Here is a 19,506-nt window from a genome sequence, read left to right as displayed (position 1 = left end):
ACCAAAAATACCCAAACAAATTATACTGACTGGGTATTGGAGCAGTGTGCTGCCCACAGTAAAGTGCTTGTAGTAAGTGTAATATTATTGCAATTACAATATATAACCCTCCTTCCTCATGTAATACTAATTCCATTACACTCAGAGGTTGAGCAGTCAATTGTAGCTCATACAGACAGCATAATATTTTCCTTATACTGCTTGACGCTATCCCTTCTTGCGGACAAACACTTTCAACAAGAGATCTCAGAATAGACAACCCAGTTCAGTAGCCGGCTAAGTGGTCTATGAAAATAAGAGATGCCATAAATGGACCAGCAGAGCTGCTCAAAGCTGCCAGTTTACCAAAAACCACATACTGTGTGCCTGTATCGCACACTTCTTCATCCATCACACTGCTAAGCGCTGTGTTCCATAATACAATAATTGTACCTTGGATGTCATCACGTATAACCTAGAAACACTTCCCATATAGAATCAAAACAAAGACAACACTTTCCATCCACACACCCTACACTGTGTAGCATGCTACCCATGTAGGCAAGCACTTTAGCACCCCACATAGGGGTACTACATTCTATATGAATTTTCCAATACAGTTCAATACAATACAATACGTATCTGGTCTTTGATTCTCATCATTGCTGCATTTGTGAATTAGGCTGCATGCCCAAATGCAGTGTCTTGCTGGCCGAATTCTGCTGTGACTTTTGTCCAAAAGAAACTGAGACTACATGATTTGGTCAAACAATACCCAATATATGTTTAATTGAGTTTGAGTGTCCAAACCCTTCCTGGTCAAGGAGTGCTAGAGAGAACTTTGTGATAGCATAGTACCATTCGCAGTTGACTGCGTCTAGGGTAGATATTGGGATTTCATGTTAGGAGCAAAGACATTGGAAGGGGGAATATGACCACTTCACCTATGTCACTCCCATCCTTTGCAATATTCATAATGAGACTAAACAGCAGACAAGCATGGCAAAATCACTGTATAATATCTGATAGTGATGACCTGTGAATGGCCTGTGACTGGCACAACCCATTGTGATACAGATCAAAGATAAACATAAAAAATATATTTTGTGTGGAGTTTCTTGCTATTTTGAAGCTATCCAGACAGGCATTTTAAATATGTGTTCTCACTGAAAGGTATAAATGGCAACAACCATGCCATTTGAAAGAATATGAACACTTCACAGGGGACTATTCTCACTTGTCAAAAATCAAGGAATGATTGAAAATTACTTGGGTGTCAAGGGAGGTGGGTGATATCTCCAATTGTAACACTTTCCTTAATGTCAGACAGATTAACTGCAATAGGTTTTCTTATAGTATATATGAGCTATTGTAGCTATAAGTGCTTCACTACTGAAATATTGTGGGACAAATACAATAAACATATAATAGTAAATTAAAAAACATAATTTTCAGGAAAAAATGGGAAGCCTAATTATGTTCATATTTATCCATGCATGTACATACGGGACTTAATCCAGTACAATTTTATATCCTGATATATTTTCCATATGCATACCATGTTATAATCTTCATGTATGTATACATCTTATATGTGGTCATCTATCTACATATTTATACATTTTCCTCCCATTGCAGAGAAAATGAAATAATCACCCCAAAGCTCATCGAATCACTACTCTGACTTATCATATCACTCTTCCAAAATATCCCATAACTCCCCTCTGTGACTCATCCCAAACTTATTTTACTGCTAGAACCTCCCAAATAACAATTTCTAATCTCCTACCCCCTCTATCCATCTGTTATCCTATTCATCCAACTAACAGGCTCTCTGACTCATTCCCAAACCTCTTTCACTACTATGAACTCCCAAATAATCCTTTCTAAACTCTTCCCTCCTCTATCCATCTTCTATCCTTTTTATCCTACTAACAGACTCACATGTCTACCACTTCCCCTACTCCGAATAACAATTTATATTCCCCCTACTAATCCAACACTAATCTACCTTTGGGTTCCAGAGTAACGTGCTACTCGCTGAAAAGCACTTACATGCCTCATCAGGAGGAATTAGTAAGTGCTATATAAATGTAATTACAATATATAGGCTCTTTACAATAAAACTGTTGTCCTTTTGTGGAGAGTACACAACAGTTTAATAGTAGCAGTGAAGTGTGTTAGTTCTATCAGCCTCAGAAGCACACAAGACTGGTCCAAGCCTCCTAGGAAGATATTAGTGTTTAACTTAAAGACTGTATATATATATATATATATATATATCTGTAGTGTGGGCAATAAAAAAAGAGCCAAGTAGGCTGCTTTATCAAATAATGGAAATTTCTACGTAGCAGATGTCACTGCCACCAGGCTGAACTGTCTCTGTGACGCAGTGGGACATTGTGATAGGTTGTCCCTCCAGCACTCTCCCTAGACTTAGGCATGGTCTGCAGGGATCTTGCTACCACCCACAGGTCCTCTGAAATATTCCCTAAAGTAAGCCAATGTCAACATTTAGAAAAAGACCAGGAACATGAGATATGATCATTTGTGGTGTTTCCCCTGCTACTGCTACCATTTTAATAGCAAAAGGTCTCATGTGCATAGGACCTGACTGCAGTCAAATGACATCCACCTGGGTGGGGGAAACTTACTGGACTGTTACGCTTGGGGAGTTTTATTGCCCACAGAGCACTCTTCCAATCTGCCATTAGATAATATTCATTACCTACTACTGGCTGGTAGCTGAGCCTATTGCACAGCTAGATGTTGCCCCCCTTTATCTCATCAGGGCTTTCCAAGAGCTTTAATACCTGGATTGAAAAGGAAGATATGATTTCAACAGCACAAGATGTTTTGTCCTGCAATCTGGACTAGTATATTTTAAACCAGTTACAGCTGTCAGATATGAATAATGCATCTGTTGCCAATTGTTGACATCAGACACTCTTAATGTCTTTGATAGGTTTTGAAACGGGGTCTTGGAATCATTACTGGTTGGCATGTAAAAGGGGGGTTTTAGAGTGAACCTGCTTTGGTCATTGCCACCTCTATGGATTGTACATGTTCAAGGTAACTTCCCAATAATAGTGGCCCTCCTAAAGCTCTTAGCCACCATCTCCTCTTTCACGCTTACCCACGCTCTCTCCTATCTCAAACAGTCTCTAACCACCTTAACCTACCCCCTCAAAGTTTGTAGTGTGCAACGGTTCTAAAACCCAGTAAGAGCTCTCTGGCTGACCCCTTGTCACCTTCTAATCACTCTGTCACCAAATTGCATTTCTTCTCAAATATATTGTGCATGAAATATTAAAGCGTCTCACATCTGTCTGTCACAACTTACTGGAAGCTCTCCAGTTCAGATATCATGCTTTTTACTCCCCTGAGCTGTTTTATCTTTGCCTCACAGGTCATCACATCTACTTATTCCAGCCTTGTCTCTTCAATAGTTTTCCCTGTTGACTAATCAGACAGCCTCCATCTATGGGTATTGCCAGAATTGAACTTGATTCTCAAACCATTCCTTGTCAGCCTTAAGGTGCTCACAGCTATCCTAGCCCTCAAATTTCCAGACGCCATGCTTCAAAATCCAGTTTTGGGTCCTCTTCTCACTCTGTACCTTTTCCCTGGATGACATTGTTTTAGTCTTTGACTTGTCCTATTATCTCTCTGCAGAGGGTGCTCAAATTGCTGCTCATTTGCCTTCTTCACACCTCACCTTCACAGGAAGCTCTCAAAGTCTTTGGGCAGTGGGTGGCTTTAGGATCACTAATACACAACCCTTCAAAAGTAAAGCATATACATTCTAGCGACCTCTAGCTTTTCCTTGCCTTCCTTAACCCTACTCATCTCTTTTCTCCAAGATGGCCTTGCTCCTCTGCTTCTGCAAGGGAGTTTGTTGTTTGTTTTATTTTAAATGAGCTTGAACCTTCTGTGTCATAAGTAATACTGGTATTTCAGCTAAATTATAACGCACTCATCATTTCTGAAATGCACATCGATGATGCACACATAGTCTCACTCATGATTGACTCTCACTACTGCACCAGCCTCTTAATTGGCTCGCAAAATATGCCTCCTTTCCCATCAAGTCATCAAATTTCCACCCCATGCGCACTTTCCAAATAACTAGCAAACCTACTAGCTAAGATGGGCTGCTGCGTGCCAGGAACAGAGGGGAATTCAAGCTCCTCCTTCAGATACACAGTTAGGTTCCTGGCTCATTACCTGTATGGTGCTCTCTCTTGCCTCTCACCTCTCAATTCTTAATATATCTTGAAACATTTCCAGTACCCAGTCTAACTTCAGAGTTTTGTTCTTTTCTTTGCCTGCACAGGGTGTGGTTACAGATACCTCTCCTCAGTCAGTGGCGCCTTCATCACAGGAAGTCAGTGGCCAACAGCTGACGGTGGAAGCATCCAGTGAACTTGGCACTACATATTCCTATCAACAATCTAAGTAAGAACACGTTGACTCCTTTTCTACCTACAGTATTTGTGAAACCCATGTACTTTGACAGTCACCGGGAATTAGCTGACCACGATTGCTAGAGCTCACAGTTATGCTGCTCAGTGGTTGACACACCCACTTGAAAATATGGTAGATATTTACTCACTTAATGAGATAATAAATAGCTTATAAGAATTGTTACAAATCTGATTTATTGTATTAGTCTGTCCTCTCTGCATTATACTACTTTCAACCATTATGGTATGAATGCTGGATGTTATGGATCAATCAATCAGTGCTTGTAAAGGGCAGCTACTCACCCGTTAGGGTCTCAAGGCGCGGTGGGGTGTAGCGTATAGCGGTGAGGTGGTTTAAGAAAGCCATGTCTTCAGTTCCATCGTGAAGCTGGAAAGGGAGGTGGTTTGTCTGATGTGGATGGGTAGGGCGTTCCAGGCGGTGTCTGCGAGGCAGGAGAAGGAGTGTCTTCCTGTTCTGGTTTTCCTGATGCAGGGTACTTCTGCGAGAGAGAGCTGGGCTGAGCGTAGGGCCCTGTTGGGTACATGGATGTATCTCATGCCCGTGTAACTTTGTTTCATTTTATACTTGCTCTTCTTTATTTAAACATTGCAAAGTAACAAGCTTAGGGGTTTTACTGAGTGGCACCAGCAGGGTCAGTGCCTGGGTAAGGTACATTTCTGGTGATTGGTCAGGTTGTGAGTGGAATCCCATGTACTGTCAATTGGGATTTGATAACATTACACTTATTGCAGTAAGAATATGGTATTCATCATAAAATATATGAAAAAAGAACTGTAAAATAGCGAGGCAAAACATGGGTGAATTCAATCCTTTACCCATGTTAGGTAAGTCATTTCATAGCACTTGGCACATGCTGCAATACGAATTCTGTTTGTTTGTCCATATTGATAACCGCTAGCATGATCAACTCTTTTTCAAGTACAAGCTTTTCCTCACTACTCCGCTATATGGTACAGTATGCAAAATTTTAATCCCACCTGTAAAAGTTTGCATAGGTGAAAATCAATCTCTAGACAAGCAACCGCAGCAGGCTTATAAAGAACGCACCTATCCCTGTGTGTTCCCAAGTAGGCAAACAGTTGTATATTGAATTGTTCCCCGTGTGCACCTCAACCACAACACCTGCTGCTAAGATGTATGCCTTTTTCAAAAGAAAAAGGGGCCAAAACATACAAAAAACAATATGGTGGTGCACCACTTATCCAAATATTGAGAGTACAGCAACGTCCAGTCTTTTGTATATAATAAAGAAGTGATGAGTCTTTTCTTTATTTTCTTCCACTTGTTCTTCAAAAACACATAGAAATTATACAGCCAACGCTTTTCGTCCTTCCACATAGGACTTCTTCAGGGCTAATCAGTTTTCTGGTCAGTTGTTGCGGTAGCCGTATTTTACGGGCGTCCGCGTGTGTATGACAGCGCGGTCTGTGGGAAGTTTTTTACTTCCCACAGACCGCGCTGTCATACACACGTGGACACCCATAAAATACGGCTACCGCAACAACAATGAGGAATTTGAAGCTACAACGAGATATGCCATGACAGATGAGTTATGACTACTTAGATAAACCAGCAACTGACCAGAAAACGGATCAACCCTGAAGAAGTAAATAAAGGAAAGATTCATCACATCTTTATTATATACAAAAGACTGGACATTGCTGTACTCTCAATATTTGGATAAGTGGTGCACCACCATATTGTTTTTTGTATAGGTGAAAAGCATACATTTGTTGCCAAATTTGTTTCAAGAGCAATCTCCTACTAAAACTATTTTTGTGGGAGATTGTTCCCATATGCTTGAGAATTCTTGATCAAACATTATGTTTCTCCTGCAAAATCCTACCTTTTGTGTGAGTTTTCACTCATTGTTTTGAAACTGCCAACTTCATGAAATTGATCAAGGTAGTCAAGTCCAACTTTGACAAATTCACCCACCCAGACTGTGTAGCTGGTTCAACCACCAGGTTGTTTCTCTCCAGGACAGATAAATAAAGTGCACTGAAATGCTGAACATCCCAAGTACATATATTTGTTGCATCTTATCTTACCCATCCTTGTCCTTAAGAGCAACAGAGAGCTGAATTGGGGGCATGGTGCCCGGGAAGATACAATCACTGGAAGAAGGTCATGGATAGACTGTCAGATCAGGGGTAGTGCTCCCTGAAGAAATGTGTCCTAAGCTTTTTTTCTGAATTATAGGAGAGCTGAAGTTGATATGATGTTGATATTGATGGTGTTCCAGTCTCTGGGGCCAGAGAGGAGAAGGCTTTGTGTTTTTTCTTTCTTGCAATGTGTTACCCCAATTCTGGTGTAAACCAAGATCCTGGTCTGGTTTTGTCCTTCAGACATGGGTAGTTTGTTTGCCGGGTAAGGTATGGTCTTATTGTTTAGGGCTTTCTAATTAGTGCACCTAGGCCCATATTCATAAAAGAAGGCGCATCACAGCTGATGTGCCACTTTTTCTGCGCCCCCCTACCAGCACCTAACAACACCATGGTTGCACTGTATTTATAATACTGCGCACCACAGCGGTCCTTAGAACAATAGTGTCAAACAAAATTATGCTATTGTGGTGCTTTCCTACACTAGCATCAAAAATGTTTACGCTAGGGTAGCACAGTGCAAGGAAACCCGTAGGTTTCTATGGAAGTGTCATTTTAACGCCTGCTCTGAGCAGGCATTAAAAATGACACCAAAAATGGTGCAGTGAAATCTGTTAAATTTCACTGCACCATGTTTGCAGGCATCCTAGTGCCAGAATGTCCCCCTTGCATACATTATGCCTAGCAGAGGCATAATGTGGTGCAAGGGTTTACAAAGTGGTGCAATGCATGCATTTGGCCACTTTGTAAATATGGCACATGGAAAAAGCCACTTTAGCACCGCCTTAGCAAAAAAATGACGCTATGGTGGTGCCAGGGTCTCTTAAATATGACCCCTAGTTTTAAAGATGATGCATAGTGGAAGGGGGAGCAACTGTGGGACTTTCAATGTGTGGGTTATGTGGTCGAACTTATTTGAATCCTTGGTGTGTTGTGCTGCTTCGTGTAGGATTCCCTGCCTTGCATGAGCGTGGAATCGGGGAGAACCCAGAGCAGGGCATTGCATCCATTCAGATGGAAGAGTACTAAGGCTTCCACAATTGTGGTGAAGTCATCTTCCAGGAAGTACAGCTTCACATTTTTCAAGAGGGGGAATCGGAACCAAGCTGGTCGTACTGCCGGAGTGTTGACTGAATGAGAGGTCTGCGCCAAGGGTGAATCCCATAGATTTTGTATTGCCTGCCAGCTGGTCTATGAACCCTGATAGGTTTAAGTGGGAATGCTAGGCTTAAATATGAGGTTGTTTGGTACGGTTGCCAAACAGGAGAAATTACTCCTTTGTGAGGTCAGCAAGCATGGTTGACAACCAACATTGGAAGCAGCTGAGACAGGATTTGGATTTTTGTATGTAGTTACCTGAGGATTTGTTTAGGCAGAGTTGGGTGTCATCAGCATTGTGGCTGATATTGATGTTGCTGTTTGAAAGAATGAATCTGAGGAGTTCCATGCAGAGATTAAAGTTGATGGGAGAGAAGAAGGAGCCCTGGGGTACTCCCAAGGTGACAAGGAATGTCTGTGATCTTGTGGAACCTGCATTTTTTGGAATCTATTTACTTCGAGTTGGTGCTGGTAATATGTGAACCACTTCAAGATAAGAACCTGAAAAGACCATCCTTGTTAAATATACATGTTAGATTGGAACAGTGCATATTATATTTCTTGTAGTGATACGCACTAGCTCTGTGCTAGCACCGTTTCCCAAAAAGTTTAGATTAATGGAATGTGCTTTCATTTTATTTGACATGCATTCCTAAAACGATTCATTGACATGAAATGTAATTGAATTTTGAGAGGATGCTCTCACTATTGAAATACTATTTAGCATGTTCAAAGATCAAAAGTGTCTTTAAATGTTAAACATAAGAGTCTATGGATGACTTTATCTTAGTAACATGAGTTGGAAGGGTATTCCGTAGATTAATTAAAAATCAATAAAATATGTCAGTGCAACAAGTACTAAATCATTGAGTGTACACTTAAAAATGCTATCAGAAACTGAGGCTTTTTTGAAGTGAAATCATTGTGTATCAGATTGTCACTTAGTTTGGGCCTTTTCTCCACTTCTGATTGCACATCTTATTCAGCTGGATGTTTTGAAAGAAATAGGTTATTTATTTTTACAGCTATCACTTAAATCTGTTAGGATCAAACTTTGGTCTACAAAGCCAATTATGCATATAAGGCATATTCTTTCTTCCCCAACTAACCAAAACTGAGCAACTTCATTCATGTTAAGTTATGATATGTACTCTTAGCACAATGACACTTTGGTGTACACACTCTGCTTAATATAATGTAACAAAAGGATGTGTAGTTTCTGCTTAGCTTGCTAACTAAGGTTACTCTTTCAATTTTTACTTTGCTCCAGAAGCCTACGTGGACAAAAGTAGTCCATTTAGTCCATGAAGCAGCCGGCTCCTTTCTGGGTGCTTCGATTCACTGTAGAGGCCTATAGCTTTTAACCGGCATCCCTCCTGCTTCAGGACAGATGTTATATTACTGTATAATATTCAGCAGATCATTTAACATCTCGTTCCTGCATCCACCCAAAAAAACAATACATAGGAGGTATATCTCTCACTCTTCCAACAAAGTGCATACACACCAAATTCGTTTGTTCCTAGTTTGCTGGGCTCAGCAGGGCCTTCAACCCTAAAATGACCATGAAAAAGCAATTATGGATGAGGACTTCCCATCCACTAGAAATTGGTGATGACTCTGAGGCCTCAAGATCTGCTAACCAAACTGCACATTCCTCCATTTGTCCTTCAAGCATATTTCTCATATACAGTAACGAAAGCAGGCTTCGTAGTGCCCAAAACACAACTCAAATTTGAAAAACATTAGTTCCAACAAAGCCATGGAGGAAATTCCACTGGTGACTTTTTCACCAGATATGGGACTTTATCCATAAACTGGCTTATTTTCCATTACCTCCACTGTGCAGTGTGGCTCTGGGTATTCCACTGGTGAATTTACCTCTTGGTTTAGCTTTTCCCCCAGAAATCATGGGATTTTAATATTGCCACAAAACCCCATACAAGGTTCTAATCCAAGAACAAAAATGGTCACCCCTGTCCTATTATAGGGATGGTTACTAGTTGGTGTGTAGTTGCAGGTGGCACTATTAGTCACAGCTGGACAGAGTTCACAGATAATTTAATGAGATAGTCAAATAAAGAGTACTGCTTTGAGGATCAGAAAGGCAAGCAAAAGACCTGTAAGGGACTTTTTAAGAGTTTGGAGAATGTGAGACATCTGCAAAGAAGCAATAGGGTGTGCAGAGTACCCACCTCATTTTGGCATGTCCCATGTCTGCTAAACTTTAAATATGGCCCTAATTCAAGAACATTCTTCAAATCCATGACTTAACCAGCACACCTAAATTCAAATGGTTACATTTGATAAAAACGTCAGCAATGTCATAGGTAGTTGTTTCAAACAACGTCAGTTGGAAATTGTGAAAAATGTCTGCTAACTTTCCATTGGCCTATCTGTTAATTTAAATACTTGCTGTAGAGATGATTAAGATGGGTTGTACAATAATGTGAAGGGCAGACATAAAAAATGTATTACTGTTGATGTATGTTAGCAATTGGATCACTCTGGGTGTGTGTCTGTTAGCTCACTGTCATGGCTCTCAAGTTAGGCTCATCTAGATCGTTTTTTTCCTTTGCACTCTGGGACTTGTAACTCTGACTTCATAATGTGACCAAGTTGACTATCCATTGCAGAATGCACAGGAGAGACATGTAGCTTCTCATGCATTGAACTGGGAAACTTGAGACTCCCATAATGTAATTTGCCATTTCTTAAATTGGTAATCTGTAAAATATATTTCTCACTTCCTACTTTACACCTCTGAAAATGTGTGCCATCTATTCATAGGAATAGTCTTGAAGAATGACCTTTGGATTGTAACTCTAGTCCTAACATATCTTGGGGGCAAGTGCATGATGGTTGAGGTGCATGCCAAATTGTTTTGTAGGTTGGTGTTATTGTATAGTTTGTAGGAGTTGTTTTGTGGTCTACATGTTTAATACATGTTATCCTTTGCTACTCTTCTGTGTGGGTTTCCAGTCCCCAATGAGTGCATTTTAGGGGCCTCGGAAACAAGAGAATGCAGTATTTGCACATTGATCACATTCCTCTGACTAACAGTAATGTTTGTTGGTAAACTTGGATTTGTGTGTTCCACTTTCACTGGCCATGTTTATTGACCTGTTACTCCTTTCTGACACATGCAGTCTATTTCAACCAAACAGTAGCTTTCTCTTCATAATCAATCACCCCTGTAGTGATGTACTGTTGGCCCGCAGTGGAGAAAATTAAAAGCTCAGGACTTTTCCTTAGAGAAATAGAATATTGGTGAGGCTGGACTGTTAGGAAATCAAAATGGAAGTGATAGGTGGGAGCGATTTGGAGATATTGTTGAGGAGTGGTGTGGAAAACACAAGATGGATGGCAAGAGCTGCAGAAGAAGAAAATGGTCTGTACAACTGTGGATGTGGCATCCACCTGGAATAATGAAATGGTGAAGCTTGGAAAGCACCTGAGAGTGAAACTATCTTAATTGTACTCAACTAATGAAAACGTATATTGAGTTGTAATTGGATCCTGAATACCGGGCTCATGGTGCAAACCTTCAGAAAGATTCTGCTGTGTGCATATGATGTTTGAAAGTGGTCCCCTCTCCTGTTACAAAGGATGACCAAACACAGAACACAGATCGAGAAAATGTGTTGGTTGAAGAAGGAGAGAAATACATTTGTGAGTGGAAATTCAGTAGAAATTGGACACTGAATGAAAGAAATGAGGAATCGGAGCTTGATGGTTGGTGGGGCAGTTACATATGTTGTGCAGGTAAAGTTGAAATGTAACTAACTTTGGTCTGGGAATAAAAAGGGAACAGTATGCTGGAGTGCAATGGATAAGGAAATGAATGTTGAGCCTGAGAGAGTTGAGTAAAAGAAGCAACACAATGGTGACAGAAGAGATGTACTGTGGTGGGCAGGATGAGAAAACACAACCTTTTTGACAGGAGCGATGGAAAGATGAAACATTAGTAGGTGTGGTAGTATATGGTTAATGCAAGAGAGAAGATATACTAGTACACATGGGCAAGGATGACTCTGTGGTCCAGGTGTGCCATGGCTCCAAGGAGCAGCAGGGCTGGAATAACATGGCTAGTTAATTTTGACACAATAGGGATACAGTTGTTGATTCTGAAAGGGTGTGATAAGCAGTCCTGAAAAACGTATTGTCCAGAGGGACTATTAGGCCCATATTTATACTTTTTGACGCTAAACTGCGCTAACGCAGTTTAGCGTCAAAAAATTTTGCGCCGTCTAACGCCATTCTGAAGCGCCATGCGGGCGCCGTATTTATGGAATGGCGTTAGACGGCGCAATCAGACCGGCGCTGCCTGGTGTGCGTGGAAAAAAACCACGTAGACCAGGCAGCGCCGGCGTGGGGAAAAAATTACGTTAGGGCGTCTTAAAATGGCGCAAGTCAGGTTGACGCTAAAAAATCGTCTTAACCCGATTTGCGCCATTTTTTCGACGCCCAGGCGCCATTTCATGACTCCTGTCTTAGTAAAGACAGGAGTCATGCCCCCTTGCCCAATGGCCATGCCCAGGGGACTTGTGTCCCCTGGGCATGGTCATTGGGCATAGTGGCATGTAGGGGGGCACAAATAAGGCCCCCCTATGCCACAAAAAAAAAACAACAAAAAAAAAAAATTATACTTACCTGAACTTACCTGTACTTCACTGGGATGGGTCCCTCCATCCTTGGGTGTCCTCCTGGGGTGGGCAGGGGTGGCAGGGGGGGTCCCTGGGGGCAGGGGAGGGCACCTGTGGGCTCATTCTGAGCCCACAGGTCCCTTAACGCCTACCCTGACCCAGGCGTTAAATTCAGGCGCAAATGCGGGTTTTTTTGACCCGCCACCTCCCGGGCGTGATTTTTGCCCGGGAGTATAAATACGACGCATTTGCGTCGCCGTCATTTTTTTAGACGGGAACGCCTTCCTTGCATCTCATTAACGCAAGGAAGGCGTTCACGCTAAAAAATGACGCTCTTTCTTCATACTTTGGCGCTAGACGCGTCTAACGCCAAAGTATAAATATGGCGTTAGTTTTGCGCCGAATTTGCGTCGAAAAAAACGACGCAAATTCGGCGCAAACGGAGTATAAATACGGGCCCTAATGTTTTAGGATTTGTGAACCAAAAGCCAACCTATAATGATTGGCCACTAAAATAGATGACACAGCCCTTGCCGCCTCAAACCTGCATTTCACTTCCTAAGTTTCAATGTCTGTAGGTAGGCTGTGCACAGCTGTGTTTAAGTCACTTCCAAGAGTTTCTAAGTCTGCCAAAATATAAAATAGGTAATGTGGTATAATAACCTATCTCGTTCATTTTTTCCACAGACAATAAACTGCAATCAGAGTGAAGAATGTCGATCTGAAAACTTTGCCTTGAATGGAGAAACTTCACTCAACAAGAAGTTGGCTTCCAGTTTGCACAGGCGTCAAACAAATGCTATCTTTTGTTTTCTACCTTGTCCAACGAAAAATCGAAAAGTGTTTCATGTGCTGTGCAAATGGTTCCGTCATGTAGTCTGACAATTTTACTTTTGCTATTTTGTTTTTAAATCGAAAGAAAGAAAACCCCAGAGGAAACACACTGGGTTGACATTTCAGCCGGATGAACATTTGACTTCAGAGCTTTCTGGAGGATCAGAAAAGGAATTTTGTGAACACAACGAAACTGAAGATGTCAGGAGGGAGCAAGAATGAATGAAAAACTTTTGTCTTCCTCAGTAATTAAGCTACTCTTCTTTCTTTTTCACTTTTTTCCAATTTAGTGTTTTTTTTATTTTCATAGAGATGTTTAGGTAAGGTTTTATCTTGAATCTTAATTGCCTTAATTTTAAGGACGTCAGAAGCTATTGAAGCAAGCTTTTCCAACACATTTCTTGGAAAAAAGAGGATAAAATAAAATGTGCTTGCACTAGCTAATGGGTGCAAGAGTTTAATATGAGATCATTAGATGAAAAATAAGCTGTACAGTTTAAAATGAAATGCTTTTCTTCTTTTGAAGAAATTTCGTCGACATAGAATCAGTGGCGACTGCAAGAGTTTGAAGAAAAAACAAGCTTGGACTTTTGTGAACTTTGTCTTAAGTTTCAACAGAAAAATCTAAAATTTGGAGAGTTTTACAGTAAGGTTAAAGAAAATACTGAAAAATCAACAAAAAAAAGAGAAAATACGCATTCAGAGAAATGCGGATCATTTTTGCAGAATGCCTACTTTTTTTTATTTACCAAGAGTGATCGCTAGCAAAAGCATTAGTGCTTTTTATCTGCAGTCTTTTTTATGAGCTTTAAGAAGTTTTTAGTCTGCTTTGCTTGTCACATTGCGAAAAAAGCTTAAGAGCATTACAAAATGTAAGTAGATAGACGCTTATGGTCAAAAAAGTGCAAAAAAAAAAGCAATAGATAGAAGAAATTGTTGACAATTTCTGTAGTCTTTCCTAGTTGTGATCAAATGCAGCCTACGAATGGCCTATTTTATACCAAAGATGAAGTGACACCCTTACGCAGTCCAGAAGAGTTTTTTTGGTTTGTTTGTTTTTTTCTTTTTTATCTTTATTTGACCTCTATGGCCGGACCAGTTCTTTCTTAGTTGTATGTTTAAACTTTCTTCCACTGGTGTTCTACATAAAGAATCATGTCCTATTCTACATAGCAAAAGGGTATTTGTCAAAGAAACTAGTGAATATTTGCATAGGTCCGTTCTTACTACTTCAAATAATTATATTGTTTGAAGAATTTATCGAGATAGGCATTCACTCCCCAGTGATTACCAGGAGAAGAAGTAGCTTATTTTTTTACAATGGCTTGTCTTCCTTCACGATCCAGAATAACCAAGATCATGTTTTTACTAGTTTTATATCATCTTTTGCATAGTAGCCATCTGTCATAAACAAATCACATCACCATATCCCATTATATAGAAGACACAGCGGTTTTAATTTTTGTTGCTACACCATATACTAGACATGTGGCACTCACATCTTCACACAGTTCTACATGTTAATAAATGATTATTGGCAGGAGTTTGGAATAAAAGGAATAGATAGACTTTACCCAGTGCAAATAATTATTTGTGAAGACATTGAACAATTGAACTGTGTGCAAATGTTCAACAAGTTCAGTTGTTCAATATCTTCATGAACTATTACTTTAAGTTACTGCCACTACCTTGAAAAGAGTCGAAATCACATTTATATGAAACATGTACTTCATTCAGCCCCAGCGATTCGTGGTTTACATTGACATTTATCCCAAATTAAGACTAGTTAGCAAGCAAGATTTTGAATGCATGTGCACGGATTTCCCTAAATTTATCTAAATGAAAATCTAAGTGTCCAACTTTTCATACAAGTTCTCAGGACATAAACTGTTCAGAAATTGAATAAATTTTCAATATTTTGTTGCACTTATTTAAAAAAATACATGAGATGATTTCAGCACACCACACCAAAAATGCTGTAGTTTGCTAATCCTAACCATTTAAATGTCGGTGCCACTATTCGTTAAAAACTGTGACAACAGTTCAGACATTTTCCTTCTTTGCGGACCCTAATAAGACATGTCTTGCGATGGTAGTGCCTCAGGTTTCATTTGTTCACTGACGGCACCTCTGCAGTGAGTCAGAAAACTATAGCATGGAAAATGTTAGGTCAGGGAAATTCAGCCAATCACAATGGAGACTAAAAATCCCTTTAAAATTCTACACTGAGAGAAATCCATCACAAATTTCCTTTATGAGTCTTAGTCCTGTACTGGTGCTAAATAGTCGTATATTTATATATCCTCACTCTTTCAATATAGGCTCAGGCGCTATTCAGATATTTGAACCATGGTTTTCTGTCATGGTGGCTGCATGAATTCACACCACAAAATTGAGGTCTTTTGAGCTGCGGCATGCCTGTTAAAGAAATAAACAGGTGACATTAAGTGCCTTTACTCGCTTCTTCTGTTCAATAATATTGAAAATTGAAAGTGACAAAGGGTTTCATGAAGGTGTGCAGTCCTTCCTCATAATCCCCCTTTGTAATTCACTCTTCAGATCGTATCCTAGGAACGTATGATGGCACACACAATTTGTTAGTCCTAAAAAGAATACTCTTTAGTGACGAATAGTTAAAAAACAAAATCCATAAGACTCTTGTAATTTACTCATTTGAGAAGACCAGCACTGAATGAGAGGTTGAGGGCAACTTATAGAAGAATATGTATTTTATAATTATTGCAGTCAGAACTCTTTCTAAAACAGGATGATCACCCTGTAGGTTTAAAAGCTGGAGTTTCAATAGCTAGTGGCTACCATTTACAACAACACCTGAATAAACACTGCCAAACACAGAACTTTTGTGATGTAAACTAGATCAAAGTTGCTGCTAAATCATTTTGATTTAATTTTATATTGACATGATGTAAATTGAAAACCAAATGCTTTAAAGCCAAGTGTAATGTGCTGGCACACAGAATTGTCAGCTCTCTCGGTGTGTTGTTGAAGGGATTTTTTTTCTTTACAAAGGTCGAGAGACTCGTATTCGTCCATCGTTTACCAGATGCAAAAGGAGAAAAATTTGATTCAAATTTACTGCCATTGTCAACTGTAGCAGTAAATATCAAGTATCAAAGAAACAAACATATTTTAAAAAGATCTCACAAAAATCAATTAGAAATTGTGCATATTGTCCTTTGGACATCTAGATGAGAGTCCACAGTTATTGCCTTCACACTAGATGTCATTTTCCTACATCATTTTAATACATTTCAAGATATGGGGGCTCATTACTGGTTTGGCAGACGGCATAAACCATCCACCAAACTTCAAACGGGGAGGTTGCCACCATGCTGGCTACCTCCCCGCCGGGCCCATTATGACTTTCCCCCTGGGCACCCGGGCGGAAACCTAGATTTCCACTCATCAGCCCAGCGGGAAAGTGGCAGCAGCATTGTCTCTGGCTCATAATCAAGCTAGCGGCAATGTTGCCACCCGCAGGGTGCAGCAGTACCCTTGCAATACTCGCTGGCTGCACAGCAGACAGCGAGCATTACGAGGGTGCTAGGCAGGGGGACCCCTGCACTTTCCATGCCAAGTGCAGGGCAGTGCAGGGGCCCCCTGTGGCCCCTGCACCTGTTCTCTGCCAGCCTTTTCAGGCAGAACCAGGTCGTAATCAGCAGCCCTAACTGAATCACCGATCCCGGTGGAGATGGTGGTCCCCTGGCGGTGTGACTACCAGGATCGTAATGTGGCAGTCGGACTGCCAAAGCAGTGGTGGTCCTGACCGCCACTGCGAGACTGCCAGTCTTAAGACTTCCAGACCCATAATCAGGTCTTTAGTACTCTAAAATGGGGGTGGTACGATACAAATAGAAATAAAATAACAGAATCCAAAATTTTACATGAAATCTTCATAAATATACAATGGAGTTTTCAGTTTTGGAATTATAAATGTATTGTTGATGTTATCCTTTTCATTTACAAGGGAAGTCCTGCTGACATGAGATATGAAAAAGAACATTTAAAATATATCACATTTAAATTAGTCCACACAGTTACGTGTCCTTTGTTGTAGACAGCCCTTTTTGCAACTCATTCTTCCACGTGTGTATCTTTAGACATTTTTGAAATTCAAGTACTTCTTTCCCTTTCCACTCAAGTGTTAAAGACACTTTTGGGCACTTAGCATGGAGAATACAAATAAAGTCAATAGTTTTTTAATTTCCGAAATGGGTAGATGTGACATGGCTTACCCAAAGTAAGCAAAACATTTAATTATCAATGAGACTGAAAGATGGCCACTATGTGACTGATGATAATGCTACTGTAGCTTCCTGTATCTGGTCAGATTCCTGCTGCTTTATTTATGCACTTATAAATATGTGTTTCATTGTTTTCAGCTGCTATTGTGAAATGGTCTCAGTGTTTTAATCCCAGCAGAATCGAAATAACACATTATTTCTTGGGTAAGAACATACACTCTACCTTTGTGGAAAAACTTTCCAAGAGAGAGAATTTTATTCTCAATCGCCTACACACAGTACTGTACTTTGTTCAGGGTGTCTTGTTTCTTTTTCCCAAGTAACATTACTCTCACTTTAATACTAACGTTTCAAGGAATGAATAAAGATGTATGATGGTTTTTTATAAGATGGGCTAACCTGGAAAAAGAATTCAGAAGTATATGATAGGTAACTTTCAAATATACAAGCAAACATGTCATCTGAGTGGTGAACATGAGTCCATACTCAAGTTCACTACTTAGATGACATGTTTGCTTGTATATTTGAAAGATACCTATCATAGACTTTGGAAACGGTGCCAAGAAGATCTCCTAGGTTGCTCATTGTCCCAGTTTTATGTCCTGTTGTTTTACAACTGTTTATGCTCAGTACCATGCATTGTCAGATGGCTTTCTTTGCATTTCAGGGAAGGGCCTAAAAAATTAAGGCAGAACCTGAAAATCATAACATTTTGGTCTAAAACTTCTTTCGTGGTATAAATTGCTATTGAATTGTATACTCTTTATGTTTTCCACATCAATTCAACTTTTTGAAGAACAATTGGAATTCTGTAAAGTAAAAGCACTTTATATTTGGTTAAGCTTGTTTCTACGCACTCACAAGGTTTTGCAGATAATGATACTGAGGCAAGTAATTTGCCATATGGCCAACTTATGAACACATTACTCAAAATTGTGTCTCATTTTTCCCACCACCAACAACTTGACTTCAATACCACCTACATGTCCTTTGTGCATGCACACATTGAACTTCCATATTCTGATCTTCCCTGTTAATTTTGTAAAGTTCAAAGAGAATGCCCACCCTAATCAGTTTCAGTCAGAATTGCTACTTTCAGTTCCAACAAAACATTCAAGGTTTGAAGAAAATGTGGCTCATCAGCTGTTTCTTGCATCCTCACCGTGGAAGCCGTAGTGTATTATGAGTGCATGATGGGGTGGATTGGGAAAACACTTTGTATTAGTTTATGTCACCTGTGGAATAGCTGGTAACTGAAGCCTTAGACCTGACTTTGATGAGGGCAGCAATGGAAAGCCTGCAACAAAAAAATCAATGGGTGCAGTAATTAATTAGAGATCTAAACTACTGGCCATGTAGAATTGTGCAATGTGGCTAGTATCCGGTCATGCACACAACACCAGGTCCACCTTGGTTTTAGGTTAAAAAGTGGTAAAACTGTTGAATAAGTAGGTAAACAGTCTGTTGTATCGAGAACTGACATTCCACTACAATATTTCCACATTGCCTACCATAAACGTTCCATTGTGAAAATGTTTTGAAAACAAGAAAAAAACATTAAAAAACAATTCTGCTCATGCATGAAAACCTTTACACACGTACAAGGGATGATGGTGTATGGCCAGTGTACTTCCAAATTAGAGCTATGTTTGCAGTTGTTGCACATAATATTGAATTTTCCCTCACCCCATCTACTTGTCTGTAGTTCCTGTCACAACAGCCTGTCACAAAAAAAATGTGGCCATGGTTTGCTATGTCACTGGGTCAAAGTTTTGCTTTCTTGGTGAAATATTGTAGAATTTCCCAAAAAGGTGCCCTAAATCAGGCAGCTAGTTTCCAATACTACCAATGTGTCATCTGTTATAAATATACAAAGCAAATTAGAAAAGCAAAACATGTTCACACCATAGGGGTTAGTTAGAGTAAATGTGTCTTAAAGTCACTGCTTTATTTTCATCAACTATGCAAATCTGCATGGGAATGTTGGAACTACAGAATGTTCATATGAGGAAAATATATAGCCAACTAGTACTGTGGGACTTCTACTCCCATCTGATATGGAAAAAAAGGGAGTTCGGGTGCTAACTCCGA

At 40.0% G+C, this 19,506-nt stretch overlaps 1 protein-coding gene across 2 annotated transcripts in view; it reads left to right on the top strand.

The window, feature by feature from the left end:
* RBMS3 (RNA binding motif single stranded interacting protein 3) overlaps window positions 1–18,955 on the top strand; it is a 1,236,319-nt gene extending 1,217,364 nt beyond the window's left edge. Inside the window, exons 13-14 of one of the 2 annotated variants that reach the window (XM_069212004.1) lie at window positions 4,316–4,437; window positions 13,004–18,955. In XM_069212004.1, coding sequence (XP_069068105.1) covers window positions 4,316–4,437; window positions 13,004–13,010 — 129 coding nt within the window. In that variant the 3' untranslated portion in view covers window positions 13,011–18,955. Of the gene's footprint in view, window positions 1–4,315; window positions 4,442–13,003 lie in introns of those variants that run through there. The other variant, XM_069212005.1, reaches the window with a different exon arrangement.
* The last annotated feature ends 551 nt before the right edge of the window (window positions 18,956–19,506 follow it).

The sequence above is a fragment of the Pleurodeles waltl genome, chromosome 10, assembly GCF_031143425.1.
Source record: "Pleurodeles waltl isolate 20211129_DDA chromosome 10, aPleWal1.hap1.20221129, whole genome shotgun sequence".
NCBI classification, from domain to species: Eukaryota; Metazoa; Chordata; class Amphibia; order Caudata; family Salamandridae; genus Pleurodeles; species Pleurodeles waltl.
The sequence above is the reverse complement of the archived record's forward strand: the minus strand, read 5'-3'. Positions and strand labels throughout refer to the sequence as shown.